The sequence below is a fragment of the Phyllobates terribilis genome, unplaced genomic scaffold (assembly GCF_046119375.1).
Source record: "Phyllobates terribilis strain yellow unplaced genomic scaffold, ASM4611937v1 Scaffold_5__5_contigs__length_657084704, whole genome shotgun sequence".
Taxonomy (NCBI): Eukaryota; Metazoa; Chordata; class Amphibia; order Anura; family Dendrobatidae; genus Phyllobates; species Phyllobates terribilis.
Window position 1 is genome coordinate 37,760,192 of NW_027362765.1, and position 18,418 is coordinate 37,778,609.

The 18,418-nt window shown below is 43.7% G+C and overlaps 1 protein-coding gene across 1 annotated transcript; it reads right to left on the minus strand.

Annotated features, from left to right (window-relative positions):
* Nucleotides 1-221: 221 nt before the first annotated feature.
* On the minus strand, nt 222-3,133 carry LOC141271416 (uncharacterized). The gene is made up of 2 exons (XM_073681498.1): nt 2,620-3,133; nt 222-2,336 (listed from the first exon to the last, which is right to left on the minus strand). Exon 2 carries the CDS (start codon nt 1,335-1,337, stop codon nt 222-224), a length of 1,116 nt encoding a protein of 371 aa, XP_073537599.1. The 5' UTR covers nt 1,338-2,336; nt 2,620-3,133.
* Nucleotides 3,134-18,418: the final 15,285 nt, after the last annotated feature.

Sequence of the window (18,418 nt, forward strand, 5' to 3'; positions counted from 1 at the left end):
CTCAAGTAGTTTAAGCTTAGAGAAGGATCATTCAGCCTTAGACACAGGCACAGGAACAGTCAAATACATGATGCACGCTGTGCAAACGTCTGGATAGCTTGATGAAAGTGAAGAATGCTCGACTATTAAGAAATCAGCAAATTCCTTAACACTTTTAATTTTTTCCAGTTGCTATTGAAACAAATTTTTTACTGAACATACCTGTGAAGGAAAGGCTGGAGTTACATCATCTGCAAACTTGTTAACAAAAGCAACAGCTTTTTGTGAATATCTCTTTCACTTGCACTGGCCAAAAAATCAGGTTGTATTACTTCATAAGAGTCCAGAACAGCTTTCATCCCTTCAAAGCGGCGATGAAGTTGAGTACAAAGTGTGTCTACCATTGGATAGAACACAGTAACTCGGAAACAAGTTGTTGGGTCTGCTAATCTCTCGTCTTCACACAACTCATCAAAGTGTTTCTTCACTTTCCTTACTCTGTTCTGGTGAAATTCATTTTTTATTCCCCATCGACTACACACATCTGATGCTTCAGAAACAAGTGCTTCGAATCTTTCACGCATTTCGGTTATCTTTAACAATGCATTACCCAATAACTCATATGCAGACAAGAGGTCCATGGTTTCAGATTGTAATGATTTCGATACGAGGTTGAGAGTCTCTAAAACTTCACACTGCACAACCAAAAGTAATGCAAAATCAAAACTTTCAAGTTTGCTCTTTAGCTGCTGTGCTTCATTTCTTTCCATGCTTTTTTTGGAAGTCAAAGTTATGCGAGTAAGACTTTTCATCACGTCACACAACCTGTGTTTCAGTGCATACACTGCATCATGTCTGTCAGACCAACGAGATGGATTAAGAGTTCTCAGTGTTACTTTCGATTTCGAATTCAGTGAATCAGGCTGAGCCTCGATGCAGTACACTGATTTCAAATCTTGCCAGCGAACAATACTATTACCAAAAAAGCAATATACACTTTGAATTGTTTCAAAAAACTGGCTCACCACTCTGTTCTCTTCCACAGCATCCTTCAACACTAAATTAAGGTTATGAGTAGCACAGTGCACAAAGTATGCATGTGGGGCTTTTTCTTTAATACGCTGCTGCACTTCATTGTATACCCCACTCATGACAGCAGTACCATCATAGCCTTGTCCCCGACATTTGGTCAAATCCAAGTTTTTCTCTTTCAATGAAGCTATCATTTCTTCTGCAAGACCTTGCGCAGACTGATCTTTTATCTCTCTGACGGATACAAAAGTTTCACATATTTTGATTTCAATAGGTTTCCCCTCTTCATCATTAACTATTTTGACATACCGGTAAACTTCACTCATCTGATCAATTTTAGCTCTGTTCTGGGTGGTATCTAGGATCAATGAAAAGGAATTTTTTAGTTCAACTACAATTTCATCTTTGATTTGTAAGGCTAATAGATTAATAAGCTCATTCTAAATTTTAGGACTGAGGTATTTTACAGTCCCTTGCGGACGCTGAAGCAATTCTTGTAGTGCTGGGTCATATTTTGACAAAAGCTCAACTATCGAGAGAAAGTTTCCTTTGTTACTATATTCTAACTTTTCAATAGATCCTCGAAACGCAAGATTACATTTTGAAAGTGTTAATGTCACATTGAGGATTCTTTCAAGAACTTTACGCCAAAAGCTTCTTTCACTTTCCACATTTTTGTCGAAAACATCTTCTAAAGTACCACGTTTCTGCCATTGCTCATAAACTACACAAGCATGTGTATGTCTTTTGGATGCTTCATGAACTGAAATACGTTCTGAAATATGCTTCCAGTCTCGAACGCCGGTTGTTGAAAACGCTAATACACGATTTCTGTATTCAAGTGCTTCCGACTGTGACTGAAGGAATAGCCAACATGGCAAGCAGTAAACACAATCTAATTTTGTTGAGTAACATAACCAACTTCTTTTAAGCTTCAACCCTGACTTTGTGTTGATAAAATAATAATTACTTGAAAAAGACCGACCTTGTTGATTGATATCCTTGGGAAATGGTCCATCAGGCTGTATTGGACCAGACGCTATCAGCCTACGTTTCTTATCTTGATTTTCAATCACAGTAGGAAAGGCGTAGTAGTAGGCAGAATCTTCATCTTCCAAAAAATTTGGTGTATCATTGGTTGAGTCTGTTATATCTTCTTTGCCTATAAATTTTTGCTTTTTCGAGTCATTATCATTATTAAGGTTGTCTTGTTCCGACGTATCTGAATTTAATTTTTGTGAGATTTCAATATCAGAACGATCCCCTTTTTTTTTCATTTTCCTCCAAAGTGTCTTCCAGACCTTGGGTCGTTAATTTATTCGGACCTAAAAAGAAAATAATTAATAAAAAATAATTTTTTTAACACACGTTTTTATAACGTACTAAAAACGTGTTAATATGCGTTAGTATTCAGAAAATGAAATATTTGAATGTAAAAGTACAATATAATAAATTATAAAGAAAATAAGTAGGCTAGTTTCAGTTTTGGAAATAAGTTTTTCTTCTGCATAAATATTTACGAATAACGAATAATTGAATAAAGGCAGCGTAGTGGCTTTAATGTTAACAAACATCATGCAAATGTAACCAATCAAATCATACATATACCTGTCTTATCATCATTCCCTGTCGAGTGGTTTTCAACATCCAGCCATGCTGCTAAGTTCTTCGAACTTTTTTCAGCCTCCAAGTTTCTTCTTTTCGCAGTCTGTCTTTTTTTATTTCCACTTGGCTGGTGCCGAATTCGTTTCATAATAAACGGTTTTACACACACAATCACAGACTAGTACCGTATTTTCCGGCGTATAAGACTACTTTTTAACCCCTGAAAATCTTCTCAGAAGTCAGGGGTTGTCTTATACGCCAGGTGCAGGGCGCCACCTACTGGCAAAGAGACAGTGCGGCTGCCCAGGATATATGCACTGTGTCCAGACATCAAATAGAAATACTACAACCCCCGACCACAGGTACAGCAGTCACTATTGCTCCCTCCCGATTGTGAGGAGAGTGGGGGTTGTACACAGCTCTGATTATTGAAAACAAGAGGCAGATGACTGAGAAGATAGATACTGCATGACCCGGAGCCAGGAGGAATGTGCGATTATGGAGACTTCCACCTCCTACCCTCCCACTCGCAGCAGTATAGACCTATAGCAGGGCTTCTCACAGTTTGACACAGAGATATTTGTGTCTGCTGAGACTGTCTCCTCTCAATGATGCTGAGAGTTTGTTACAGTCAGTGTGCACTGTGCCTGCCTCCTTGTGATCTGCAGACTAACATATTGTTGCAAATCTTGTGCTATGAGACTCTCCAGGCCAGTGCAGGTTTCCATTCATTGAGCTCCTGGAAATTATTGAAATGATAGTCTCTCCTGTCCTCCTGGTGACATTGTCTGACAGGAATAGAGAAGCTGGGTATTTTATGAGAAATTAAAGTATTAAAATACAATTTTTTACCATCAGTTTGGTTCCCCTTGGGTGGTTGGGGCCCCGGGGCAGTGCCCCGGCTGCCCCGGTTGTAGTTACAGCCCTGCCTTTGGTTCTTGTAAAACAAAGTCTTAGGCCCCAGGGACAAGAGTAAGACTTTTGGTGTAAGAAACAGGAAGAAATCAAATATATTTTATTACAGTTTTTAATTTTATAACAGAAATCACAAAATGTCTGCCTCTCTCCCCTTTCTCAATCCAACATGTGGGGTAAGATTATCTTTACAGAGTAAAGGGACAGATTGTAAAGGAAACACAGGTAGTGGTGCTTAGCTCATAGTGAGAACTATGTTGTAATCCAGGCAAGAAAAATAGCAGCACTCAATATCAAATAAAGAGCTGACCTTTTACTGAAGCATGAAATTGCTAAACCAAGAAGATGAAAACCCAATTGACCAATTTTGGAGACCCTACAGCTCCCCTGTGCTGCCGGAGAGTGAAGATCTCACCTGGGGCAGAGGTCTCAGCATCACCAACATGGATCGGCATCCGGGGTCCATGACGAGCTGAGCAGCCGGCGGGCAGTGACGTCAGGTCCAGGAGCACGGCCTGGTATGGAGTAGTGCTTCCCTGGAACCCAGGAAAGTGTTCAAAGTCACTTCCGGTGGCGAGGTGCATCCCTGGGAGTCGGCATGTGGGGCTACAGCATTCCGGGGGCATGGGCTGGTATGGCCTAGTGCATCCCTGAATAGAGGCAGTAGGATCCAGAAGAATGGTGAAGGGCAGAGTGCATTCCTGATCCTTGACTCAATCAGGGGTGGACCCGGAAAGGTGATGTAGGATAAAAACCTCCCTCCTCCTCAAGACCATACTGCCCGAGGTGTTCAAAAATGGAGGACAACAGCCAGCCTGGAGAACCTATAGAAGCAGCCCCTCCAACCTTGGTAGTCCTGCGTCAGGTGCTGTGAGTCAGGTTTAATCCCTGGATAAAAATTGTTCTCAATGCCTGTATTTTTATTTATAGTATGTGTTTTATAGGACAGGCCTAGGAAGGCGCAGGATCTAATGTTCAGGGGACTTGCAGCCAGGAAACATAGATGTTTCCCTGTGCATAAAAACATAGCCTCACTAATTAGGGAAGAGTGGAAGAGTAGAAGAAACCAGACAGGAAGACTTTTATACCGAAGGAGATTAAACAAAAGTACCCTTTTGAAATAAAGAACTCCGAAATCTGGGTCAAAGTACCCAAGATGTGGCGGTGTGCAAGGTGTCCCAAAATACAGTGCTCCCGTTTGACGATGCAGGGCTTCTTAAAGACCCACATGATAGAAAAGCAGAAAGCTTTCTGAAGAAAGCCCGGGAATCGGGGGCAGCAGTCTTTGAGCCAAATATAGCAGCCACATGTACGGCGAGATCTCTGAGCATATGGCTGAGCCAATTACAGGAGCAAGTTAGGAAAAAGTGCCCAAGGGATCAACTGCTTGCCAGTCTTCTAAACATAGCAAAGACAGCGATTTCCTTACAAATGGCTCAGCGGATGCTGTCCGGTAAACAGCGTGGGCCTGCGCCTTCTCAAATTCAGATAGAAGGGCCCTTTGGCTAAAAAAATGGACTGGAGACTTACACTCTAAGACTAGGATCTGTGGCATTCCTTTCAAGGGTGAATATCTCTTTGGGTCATCCTTGGACAAAATTTTGGATAAGGCCTCGGACTCAAAAAAAATATTAAATAAATAAATAAATGATTCCCCGCAAACCAGCGCCCCAAGATTCAAAACACCTTTCCATTCATCAAGGAAGAACCCTCAAGGGATGGTTCTGAGGCAAAGTACACAAAATGGAAGGTGTCCAGAAATAAAGGAAAGACCTCGCAAGGGGATAGTTTGTTTTTTTAGGAAATCCAGATAAAAAATGAGAGAAAATGAGAGACAATGATGCCAGAGCCCAGGTAGGTGGAAGGCTGAAAGAGTTTCTTCCTGCCTGGGAAAGGATTTCCATAAGCCCATGGATATTAGACACCATAGAGAAAGGGCTAAAATTAGAATCCCACCCCCCAGAAAGATATGTGATCACGAAAGATCAGTACTCAGGGGCAAATCAAAGAGCCCTAGAGAGGGAGGTGGTGTCACTTATAGGAAAGGTGGCGCTGACTCGTGTACCAAAAGGAGAATAAGGGAAAGGGTTCTACAGTCCCCCCTTTCAAAGAAAAAAACAGACCAATCTTTCAGGACAATTATAAATCTAAAGAGTCTAAATCGGTTTTTAGTCCCCAAACACTTCAAAATGGAAACTATCGAGTCAACAGTAAAACTGTTGTTTCCAGGATGTTTTATGGCAACTATAGACCTCCAAGATGCATACCACCATGTGCCTATTTACCAAGATCACCAAAAGTACCTGAGAGTAGCAGTCAACATTCAGGGATACTTAACACACTTGCAATTTCAGGTCCTCCCCTTTGGCCTGTCTATGGCCCAAGGATGTTCACAAAGATAGTGGCAAAAATGTCAGCTCACGTAAGAGAAGAAGACATTTTATTCATCCCTTACTTAGACAACTTCCTGATTGTGGGGAATTCAGAAGCCAAGTGCGAACAAGCGGTAAAACAAGTAAAGGAAATACTGTATTCTCTGGGGTGGAAAATACACATAAAAAATCACGAGTAAAACCAGAACAGATGCAAATATTCTTAGGAGTTTTGTTAAATTCAAAAAGTCAAACTTCTTTCCTTCCAGAAGAAAAAATAAAGGTGTGCAGATTGGCGTCCAACCTAATAAAAAACCTGGTGACCACCTTAAGAAGGGGTATGTCAATCCTGGGGACCTTAACATTTTGCATCCCTGCCTTGACTGGGGCACTGTTCCACTTAAGGAAACCTCAGTGGGAAATTCTGAAAGAAGGAGAAAAAGCCAAAAGAAATCTAGACAAAAGGATTATTATTTCAAGAGACACAAAAGAATCATGGAGGTGGGGGCAATGTGAAAGAAATCTATTTCAGGGATTTCTGTGTGAGATCCGGAACCCTAAAGTAGTCACCACAGATGCAAGTCCTTTCGATAGAGGAGTACACACAATGGGAAAAATCTTTCAAGGTGGATGGCCTCAAGATCTAATAGATTCATCTTCCAAAAGGAAGGAGCTAGCAGCTATCAGGCTGGCTCTACTAGAAATCCTATCAGACAACAATACAGCGGTGGCATATGTAAATAAAAGGGGGCACAAGGTCAAGAGATCTCATGGCCGAAGCAAGCAAAATAACAACTTTAGCTGAGGGAAATATAGGCAAATTATCTAAAAGGGGAAGAAAAGTCAGAGGCAGACAACCTCAGTCGTCACCTGATAGGCCAGGACAAGTGGCCTTTGAACCCGGGGGTATTCCAGAAAATCGTCAATCGCTAAGGCAAACCCGAAATAGACTTATTTGCAAATAGATCAAACAAAAAATCCAAGAAATTCTTCTCCTTGAATCCGAAAGACCTTCCCTACGGAATCGACGCCCTTCTTCACAGATGGTCGAAGGAGCTAGTTTATGCTTTCACTCCAATCTCTTTAATCCTGATAGTTCTCAGGAAAATTCAGACGGTATTACTATATTAATAGCCCCTTTTTGGCCAAGGAGAACTTGGTTCACCTGGCTATGTCAATTGGCTGTGGGAGACCTATGGGTACTTCCGGAGATACCAGAGCTCCTATCCCAGGGACCCATACTACATCCTAACGTGAGGGGTCTCCATTTGACAGCATGGTCTTGAGTGGAAACTTCTAGCTGCTAGATGATGCTCAGAAAGTTTAATCTCCACCCTTATGAAATCCAGGAAAAAAATCACAACTAATATTTATTCTTGGATATGGGAAAAGTTCTTAAACTCTTCCGGGTCAGAGACACTAAGAAACAGCCAGGTTCCCTGGGTATCTATTCTAGAGTTTTTACAAAGAGGGTGGGAGAAATGGTTGAAAAAGAGTACCCTTAAAGTCCACACCGCAGCACTAGTGGCCCTTTTTGACCGGAAAATTGCAGATCACCCTTTAATAGTTAGATTTTTTAACGCGATCGGACGCTCCGATATATCTCCTCAGCGCCAAGCCCCTCCTTGGAACCTAAACTTGGTCTTAAAAGCCATAACTAGAGCTTAAATCCTATCCTCTATTAGACTGCCCGATTTAAGATTTTGACACTGAAAACTGCACTTCTGGTAGCCCGTACATCAGCTAGGAGGGTAGGTGAACTACACGCCCTGTCTTTAAATCAGCCCTTTACTTGATTCCTACTGGATAGTCATACTCAGTCCTGACCCAGCTGTCCTCCCCAAGGTAGTTACAATCTTTCACAGGTCCCAGGAGATCGTTTTGTCATCCCTTTGTGATAACGTTAAAAATGAGGGGGAAAGAGAATTTCACACCCTGGATGTTAGGAGATGCCTTACAATACTTAGACTTTCTGAATTCTCTGGTTGACTATCTGCCTGTTTGTTTTCTTTTAGGGTCCCAGGAGAGGCCAGGCAGTGTCCAAAGGATCCATAGCCAGATGGGTTAGGACAGGGATTGCTCTGGCCTACACATCGCGAGATTTTCCCCCGATAATGTAGAAGCACACTCCACAAGGGGTGTCTCTACATCCTGGGCAGAGAGGGTTAACGCTTCTCTGAAACAAAATCTGTAGGGCTGCCACGTGGTCTTCATCCTCCACTTTTTTCAAGCGCTATAGGTTGAATTTGGGTGCTGGGGATCTTACTTTCAGGAGGAAAGTCTTACAAGCGGTGGTCCCTCCCTAGGGGATTCCTCTGTAATCTCTCTCCTTGGTGCTTTCGTGGGAATGGTAAAAATGTAGATTACTTACTGGTAATATTTTCCAGAACCCACCTTCCTTATTCCATTCCTTCTCACTCTTCCCTGGCGGATGACGCACATTTGACTCACAGGGTGTTGCAAAAAAAAATATATAATTACGGATGTAGTTGTGTATGAGGTATGGTATATCACGGGAGTGACATGTATTGCCAAACTTGTACATATTTATGTCTACTAAACTAACTGAACAGAGTTCCTCTTATGCTCTGTAAACCACTGAAGCGTACTAGAGGGCTCCACCTTTTAAAGCTAAAGGGTTTCCTGTCCTTGGGGGCGGATCACCACTCTCCATGGTGAGTAATCATCATTTTTATACAGCAGAATAGCGCTACCTCCATAGTTCTGTGTACAATGACATATAGATTAGACAAGATCCTCATATTTAGGACATTTCTATTTTACTCAAACCCTCTTTACATGAACAAGATCAGTGAGTGTCATTATACTGAGTAGAGAAGCTCCAGGGACAAAGACCTAGTCTCGTAATAACACGCTGGAGGGCAGGCCCGAAGTATCCAGCCACCAAGTCCAGATTCTCTAATTTTTAGCTCTGGCGTTTCTTTTAGAATAAATCCTTTTCTCATACAGTCCTGTAGTAATGACTTTGTTAATCATGTTTTGTAGGAGGGTTCATCTGAATCCATCAAAATGTCATCCATTCATGTGCAAGAAACAAACGTCTTACCGCAGTTTTACCATGTGTCAGGAACGTCAGGGACAACACCGGGGAAATCTCACAATATCCCACGGCTGCTGTCGCTTTGTCAAGATTTGTCAGGCATTCGCGCGCACGCGATCCCGATTACTCACTACGTAGCTATGGGCAAGCGAGCAGAGAGCGTATGGCGTACACACCTCCAGATTCCAACGCATGGAATATGTCTATATGCCCCCGTACGGTCACTTCCAGCTTCACGAAAGCCCAATTACGGTTATTCACTCCCACCACCGATCAGTTTTAAAATATAGTACAGGCCTGATCGGACGCCTGTTTTCTGGTAGCGTATGGCTTCGGGAAGGGCACGATTACAGAACAAAGAAACATTACTATTAAATTTTATATTTAATCCCAAAGTTAGGCAGTGTTTATGAAAAATATACAAAAGGTTTTACAAAAGGAGACCATACAGTACAGAATATACAGTTACACCAAAATAAAAAGGATTAATAGAAGACTTACTAGACCGATCGCAGAGATGATTCAGTTTAGCTGGAGGGAAGGCATTCCAATGGACCATTATCGAACTGGACCCGTGCTACAAAATATGTATCTTCCGGCATGAGTATGAACCCATTTTCAGCTGAGTCTTTTATGCCGAAGGGGTGACCTGCCCCCCCCCCCCCCGTGATGACCTAATGTGGGCAGGGCTCTACTTTTCATATTTTTCTTAAAAACCCTAACGTCTGCGATCAACCAGCAAGGAATTATCCCAGAAGCTCGCATTTGATACCATATTTTTTATTACAAATTTACCTTTCTTTAGAGACCACACATGGCATAGCTGCGGTCTGTTATTCTTGTACTTTTTCATTATAGCTCACCAAAAGGGTTCACAGATCCAGAAAAATGTGCATATTGTTCCTTAGCTGACCCTGCCACTAAAAATGTGTGTCCCATTATTATCGGAAGTATAGAACTTCTTTATCCCATATTCTGTGTCAGTGTCGGCGAGACTGCACATTGAACATGTGTGCAAATGGGGATACTCTGGGGGTGAGAATTCTTTTGAAGCTAGGAGCTGCATCCTCCTCATCCAGGTGTGTATTCATCACAGGCCTGTTCCACTAGGAAGTACATTTGTATGTTAATTTGAATGGACAAGTGAGTTTGCCACCTCTCCTGTGTGCTGCCATTTGCATGGAGAGCTTCTTTTACTCTGACAGATGGTCGATAAGAAAGGGGGGAAGTGGAGCTTGGTGCGAGAGATTCTTAATATTTTTTATGACACCATGTGTGTCCAGTGTCAGTTCTAATAAAAGAAACATCGGTGTCTCCTACCAAACATGCTGATTATGATTATACAATTGTAATGGCCATGCTAAATAGAGCTTGTGACGACACAGCATTTAATCTTAATTACGCCAGACGTATATTTTCAGTACGCCACTAGACATAGACTATTGTTCATACAAGTCTGAAAGTTGACTCTTCAACTGAAGTGTTTTTCGTAGGTCAAGAAACATAGACTATTGTCTTGACCGTTGACTCTTTAGTTAATGTTTCTTGTAACTTATTGTCTGCTATCTTTGAGGGACAGTGACACAGGTTCATTGAACAATCGATGTTTCCTAATATGTTGATTAACCATTGTATAAGTCCATGTAGCTTGTTAACTTGCAAACAGTGAAGGATAATCTATTCCGTTTGATTAAATACTCAATGAGAGTTGATCTTATTCCCCCTGACCTGTGGATGATGGCCTGAAGGATAGTTGTGAACTATAAAAGGGGGATTTGCCTCTGTTCTCCAGACAGAGACTCTACAGCAGGGGTCCTCAAACTTTTTAAACAGGGGGCCAGTTCACTGTCCCTCAGACCATTGGAGGCCCGGAATATAGGTTTTTTTTTAAAACTATGAACATATCTCCCATGCAGGATATCACTCCCCTGTCTTTATAATGCCCCATGCAGGATGTCACCCCCCCATATAATGCGCCATGCTGGATGTCACCCCCCATATAATGCCCCATGCTGGATGTCACCCCCCATATAATGCCCCATGCAGCATGTCACCCCCCCCATATAATGCCCCATGCAGGATGTCACCCCTAATATTATGTCCCATGCCTCCATACATTTTAAAAAAAAAAAAAATCAAATACTGACCTCACTTTTCCTCACCTGCTGCAGCTTTTCAATTCCAGACTCCAGCGTCGCCGGCCTCATCCCGCTCTGCGCTGCCTGTGATGGCTCAGGGGAGGGCGCGGTGTAAAGACGTCACCGCACCCTCTGACCTGAGACATCACAGGGAGCGCAGAGCAGGAAGACAGCGGATCTGCGGAGGCACGGGGAGAGGTAAGTATCCGGCTGCTGGGGCCCTGAGCAAGCGGGGGTAAGGGCGGTTCTGGCACCGCTCTCCTCTGCCCACAGCCCGGCAGGCCAGATAAAAATCCTCCGCGGGCCGCATGTGGCCCGCGGGCCGTAGTTTGGGGACCCCGGCTCTACAGGATAGCAGCCAGGACACCATGGTTCCATCGAGCAATACAGAGAGAGACTCTACAGAACAGCAGCCAAGACACCATGGCTCCATCAAGAGAGGCACAGATTTGACATTCTACAGGATGCCAGCATAAGGGACCACAGCCCTAGCTGGAAGAATACAGATCTGCTCCATTGACCATCATTATGCCCACGAGAAAGGAGAGTGGGCGTTCAGTGGGATGAGCCCTGGTCCATGCGTTCTTGGGCCAGCGGACGAGAGCACCCACTGACCCCCGTGTCTCCACTGAGCTTTTTTGAGCAGTTTTGACAGAGAAATAAGATTTGGGTTAGGGATTGGTTAAAATATTTATTAAATGTTGCATACCTGTAGTGTTTGGTAGTAGTTAAATATAATATCTATAGGTTTTTGTATGTATATATATTTTTATTGCATGATTGTATAAGTAGAGATTCTGTTTAATGTATTTATACATCTATAGTAATTTAAATTAGAGATTAATAAATTAGGTATTTGTATATAAATTAAAACAACAATATTTTTTTATTTAATTAGAGCATATATAAATATATATTATATTTATAAGACATTTTAATTGTTTTGTTTCTGTATGAATTTTATATTTAATCGTATCTTTAATTTTTCCTTCGAATTTTCATTTCAAAGCAGGATTTGATCAAAAACCTCTTATATGGATTGATTTCTTTCTCTACGCGGGAAGTTGTAATGACTGCATGATTTTTATATATCGACTAGTTAGTATCGTTCTATTAGCTCTGTATTAATTTTATGTGTCAGTAACATGTCTAAATTAAGGTTTTTGTGTGAAGTGAGATCATTTACAGGGCTTACAAATATTTGCTGGCTGAACAGTTTTCTTTGCATGGAAAGGTAATTAATGTTACAGCATGATATGTTTGACATCTACAGCATGTGACATTTGGACTTTGGGCTAATAATAAGGGGACTATACCCTCTATTCTCAGTTGTGTAACTTGAATCTTGTCGGTTCTATTACAAAAACTCCAAATATTGCCAGTCAGAGGAATTCTTTAGAGCCTCCTAGGTTTCTGGGCATGGGTACAATTGCAACTCTTGTTCCAAGTATAGTTATATAAAGATAAGGTAAGAAGGCAGCTCACCCTTGGAGACACCAGAGTACAGAACACCAGCAGAGCTGCAGGAAAACCAATCGAGGATGAAAGAGACGTATCCAGCTGCAGGAATCCCATAAAATCAAAACGTTTATTGATACAGCTTAAAAGTCAAAAAATGTGTAGGAACAGCATAAAGTCACAACCCCCAATGGCTTCAAGCCAGATCAGACATGTTTCCGAATGTGTGGTCATAAGTGCTGCTGCCATTCTGCTCTTAGTAATGTAAGGATGAGACACAGCTGGAGTGATGGACAGATTCTGACTGCGCACTCTGTAAAAAAGTCGCTGTGTGTACTCTGCAACCCATATCGGTGGGAGTAATGTGCCTTTAAGCTGCTATGTGTACTCTGCGACCCCACCTGTGGGAGTACTGTTTCTTTCAGCCACCCTGTGTTTTCAGCCACTCTGAGAATTAAATAATTGGCATCAGCCATCTCATTGCCATTAGTAGGTCAAATAAATATTTTTTTCTGGACTGCTGTGTGTTTTCTAGTACTGTTGCAAATAAATAAATCTACTCTTTGCTATTTCTTTGCGAATAGTGTGCAGAAAAAACACTTCAAAAAATTAGGAGAGCATCAAATAGGCAATGTGGACGTGGCCATGGCGGTAGTGGTGTAGCTGCTGCAGGGAGAGGACGTGGTCGTTCTGTACCTGCTACATGCCTAAATACTACACCTTCCTCTGGTGCATGCAGGCGACAGTACGTTATGTCTCCTTTCGTAGGCCCGAATACCGCTAGACGAATGGTGAGGCCACAAGATGTTGAAAAGGTGTTAGATTGGATGGATGAGAGTGCCTCCAGTTCCTTCACATTATCTTCCATCCGGTCCACTGCAGAAAGTGCACAGTTGGCACCTGAGGACCATGGTCACCTGGCTTCCACCTCACCTCTTTGCAAATCAGCCAAGCAGTCTGAGACCAAAGTAATGCAGCAGTCTCTTTTGCTTTTTGATGAGTCCGCTGGCTGGGGTTCCGTGGCCCATCCACATGGCCCTGTCCCAGAATTGGAAGAGACTGAGTGCACTGATGCCCAACCACTTGTTATTTTGGAGTATGAGTATATGGGAGGGCTAGTGCACACGGTCAGCAGACCACCGCAGCAGATGTTAGATGATGACAAAACTCAGTTGCCAACAACAGCGTCTTTCTGCAATGTGCAGACCAGCAAGAATGGCAGGGTTGAGGAGTCAGTGAAAGATGATGTGAGGAATGATGAGGTACTAGACCCCACATGGAGCGGAGGCCATCCTACTGACGTGCACAGTTCAGAGGAAGAGGAGGTGGCCACACTGTCCCAGCAGCACAGCAAAAGAGGGAGCAGGGTGCAAAGGTACAGCAGGCAGCTCCTAGCCAGTACGTCGGCTGCTACTGCCCACCGTGATGCTGAAATCAGCACACCAAAGAACTCCCTGGTGTGGCATGTCTTCAGGGAATATGCTGCCGACAAGCGACAGGTGGTTTGCACGCTGTGCCGTCAGACGCTGAAGTGTGGCATAAATCTCCTGAACTTGAGCACCACGTGAATGACGAGGCATCTGAATTCCAAGCACGATCTGCAGTTTAGTACACACCTTAAAAAGCATGACAGATCTGAGCCTTCTCTTGCTCCCTCTTCGGCTGTGGTCTCGGCCTCTTCCTCCCTCTCACAATCAACAGGGCCTACTGCCTCCCCGCAAAGAGAGTATGTGATAGCATCATCACCACCAGTGTCACCGAGCATATCCACACTGTCCCATGGAAGTGTTCAGCTTTGTATCCCCCAAACCTTCGAGAGAAAGAGAAGATACCCCCTAGCAATCCACAAGCCCTGGTCCTGAGAAATGATTGGCCTTTGAAATGCTTCCATTCCAGCTGGTGGAGACGGACAGTTTTAAAAAAACTGATGGCAGTGACTGTCCCACAGTACGTTATTCCCAGCCGCCACTACTTTTCCAGGCAGGCCATCTCTGCCCTGCACATGTTGTGGATCAAATCAGGCGTGCACTGCACAACGTCATCAGTGGCAAGATCCACAAAACCACCGGTAAGTGGACCAGTAAGCATGGCCAGGGAATGTTACATCTCCTTGACTGCCCACTGGGTAAATGTAGTGGCGGCTGGGACAGAGGCGAAAGGCGTTCTGGCTCATGTCCTACAACCACTGTTTATCTGTACAGGTTGCCTCCTCCTACTCCGCTTCCTCCACCGCCTCCTCATCCAGTCACAGGAAGACCTGCACCAGCAACTACAGAACGGCCAAGGGGGAAACGACAGAAGACTGCTCTTGAACTTCTCTGTTTGGGGGACAAATCCCACAATGCGCAGGACCTGTGCCCTAGGATTAAACAGCAGACATATGAGTGGTTGGCACCGGTAAACCTGTAGCCTGGCCTGGTGGTGTGCAATAACAGTCGAAATCTCATAGCAGCTTTGGGTCTAGCTGATTTGACACACATCCCTTGCCTGGCGCATGTGTTGAACTTGGCAGTGCAGAGCTTAATGAAAAACTACCCACACATGTCGGAGCTGCTGCTGAAAGTGCAGGCAGGGTGTGGACATTTTCCGCATTCTCACCCTGCTGATGCTTGCCTGTCTGCGCTGCAGCGTCACTTCTGCCTTCCAACTCACCACCTCATATGCTGGAGAGACTGTGCGAGCAGCAGCAGGCAATAGTGGAGTTTCAGCTGCACCACACATGGCTGAGTCGCTCTGCAGAACAACACCACTTCACCACCAATCAGTGGACCTCCATACGAGATGTGTGTGCTGTAACATAGTTTGCATAACATAGTTTTTAAGGTTGAAGGAAGACTAAGTCCATCTAGTTCAACCCATAGCCTAACATGTTGCTCCAGAGGAAGGCAAAAAAAAAACATGTGGCAACACTAAGCTCCACATTGGGGAAAAAAATTCATTCCCGACTCCATACGAAAATCAGACTAGTTCCCTGGATCAACGCCCTATCAAGGAATCTAGTATATATAACCTGTAATATTATACTTTTCAAGAAAGGCATCCATGCCCTTCTTAAATTTTAATAGTGAATCACTCATTACAACATCATGCGGCAAAGAGTTCCATAGTCTCACTGCTCTTACAGTAAAGAATCCCCGTCTGTGATTATGATTAAACCTTCTTTCCTCCAGACGTAGAAGATGCCCCCTTGTCCCCGTCTTTGGCCTCAGAGTAAAAAGATCAGTAGACAGGTCTTTGTACTGTCCCCTCATATACTTGTACATAGTAATAAGATCACCCCTCAGCCTTCTTTTTTCCACAGTAAATAACCCCAAGTGTAATAACCTGTCTTGGTATTGCAGACCCCCCAGTCCTCTAATAACCTTGGTCGCTCTTCTCTGCACCCGCTGTAGTTCAGCTATGTCTTTCTTATACACCGGAGACCAAAACTGTACACAGTATTCTAAGTGTGGTCGCACTAATGACTTGTATAGAGGTAAAATCATGTTCTCCTCATGAGCATCTATGCCTTTAATGCATCCCATTATTTTATTTGCCTTTGCAGCAGCTGCCTGACACTGGCCACTAAACGTGAGCTTGTCGTCCACCAATACACCCAGGTCTTTTTCAGTTACAGTTTTGCCCAGTGTTCTACAATTAAGCATATAATTATACATTTTATTTCCTCTGCCCAAGTGCATTACCTTACATTTATCCCCATTAAAGCTCATTTGCCATTTATCAGCCCAAGCTTCTAGTTTACATAGATCCTCCTGTAATATAAAATTGTCCTCCTCTGTATTGATTACCCTGCAGAGTTTAGTGTCATCTGCAAATATTGAAATATTACTCTGTATGCCCCCTACAAGGTCATTGATAAATATGTTAAAAAGAAGGGGGCCCAATACTGACCCCTGTGGTACCCCACTGTTAACTGAGACCCAGTCTGAGTGCTTTCCAATAATAACCACCCTTTGTTTCCTATCACTGTGTTATTCTATATTCCACCAATATGGCCAATGCTAATCCGCCATCATCAGCGTTACTATACAACTCATATGTCTGCTGGAAAAAAACAATTCAGGCCATGATGGATGAGGTGATGGCACCGAAGGAAGAGGAGCAGGGGCAATTCACACCTTTATCAGGCATGTCATCCATACTTGGCTCGGAGGGTGGGATACTGTCCCAAAAGTGGCCAGGTACCCCACTATACAGCCAGGCGATAGTTTTGGAGAATGATGATGAGGAGGAGGAGGATCAACCGGGTGGCACTCAGATCAGCTTTACGGGCATCACTTGGGCATGACTGAGGGGATACAAAGTGCCCAGACCATACACCTCACACCAAGGACAGCTTGTTGTTGCCTCTGGGCAGTCTGGCACACATGAGCCAATACATGCTGCAGTACCTGCGCAATGACCGCCGAGGTGCCCATATTTTTATCACTGCTGATTACTGGGTGGCCACGCTGCTGGATCCCCACTACAAAGACAACGTACCATCATTACTTCCGTCACTGAAGAAGGATTGAAAAATGCCTGAATACAAGCACACGTAGTTTGAGAAACTACTAATGGCTTTCCTACCTGACAACAAAGGCTAAGTGGAAGAACAAGGCAGAGTCAGAGGAGGAAGTCGCCAAAGCAGCTGGGTCACTGCCAGCATCTCAGAAGGGAAGGTTAACATGGCCGAAATGTGGCAAAACTTTATGAGCATGCCACAACAGCCGGCACAACCATCTGATACAGTCTGTATTAGCAGGAGACAGCGTTGCTACAACACGGTGGAAGAGTACCTGTCCACACGTCTCCACGTACTAACTGATGGCTCTGCCCCATTCAACTTCTGGGCTATGTCAATTGGCTGTGGGAGACCTATGGGTACTTCCGGAGATACCAGAGCTCCTATCCCAGGGACCCATACTACATCCTAACGTGAGGGGTCTCCATTTGACAGCATGGTCTTGAGTGGAAACTTCTAGCTGCTAGATGATGCTCAGAAAGTTTAATCTCCACCCTTATGAAATCCAGGAAAAAAATCACAACTAATATTTATTCTTGGATATGGGAAAAGTTCTTAAACTCTTCCGGGTCAGAGACACTAAGAAACAGCCAGGTTCCCTGGGTATCTATTCTAGAGTTTTTACAAAGAGGGTGGGAGAAATGGTTGAAAAAGAGTACCCTTAAAGTCCACACCGCAGCACTAGTGGCCCTTTTTGACCGGAAAATTGCAGATCACCCTTTAATAGTTAGATTATTTAACGCGGTCGGACGCTCCGATATATCTCCTCAGCCCCAAGCCCCTCCTTGGAACCTAAACTTGGTCTTAAAAGCCATAACTAGAGCTTAAATCCTATCCTCTATTAGACTGCCCGATTTAAGATTTTGACACTGAAAACTGCACTTCTGGTAGCCCGTACATCAGCTAGGAGGGTAGGTGAACTACACGTCCTGTCTTTAAATCAGCCCTTTACTTGATTCCTACTGGATAGTCATACTCAGTCCTGACCCAGCTGTCCTCCCCAAGGTAGTTACAATCTTTCACAGGTCCCAGGAGATCGTTTTGTCATCCCTTTGTGATAACGTTAAAAATGAGGGGGAAAGAGAATTTCACACCCTGGATGTTAGGAGATGCCTTACAATACTTAGACTTTCTGAATTCTCTGGTTGACTATCTGCCTGTTTGTTTTCTTTTAGGGTCCCAGGAGAGGCCAGGCAGTGTCCAAAGGATCCATAGCCAGATGGGTTAGGACAGGGATTGCTCTGGCCTACACATCGCGAGATTTTCCCCCGATAATGTAGAAGCACACTCCACAAGGGGTGTCTCTACATCCTGGGCAGAGAGGGTTAACGCTTCTCTGAAACAAAATCTGTAG

What these genes read in the sequence shown, in the direction of transcription:
- LOC141271416 (XM_073681498.1), bottom strand. Translation starts at nt 1,337, where the DNA reads ATGAGTGAAGTTTACCGGTATGTCAAAATAGTTAATGATGAAGAGGGG.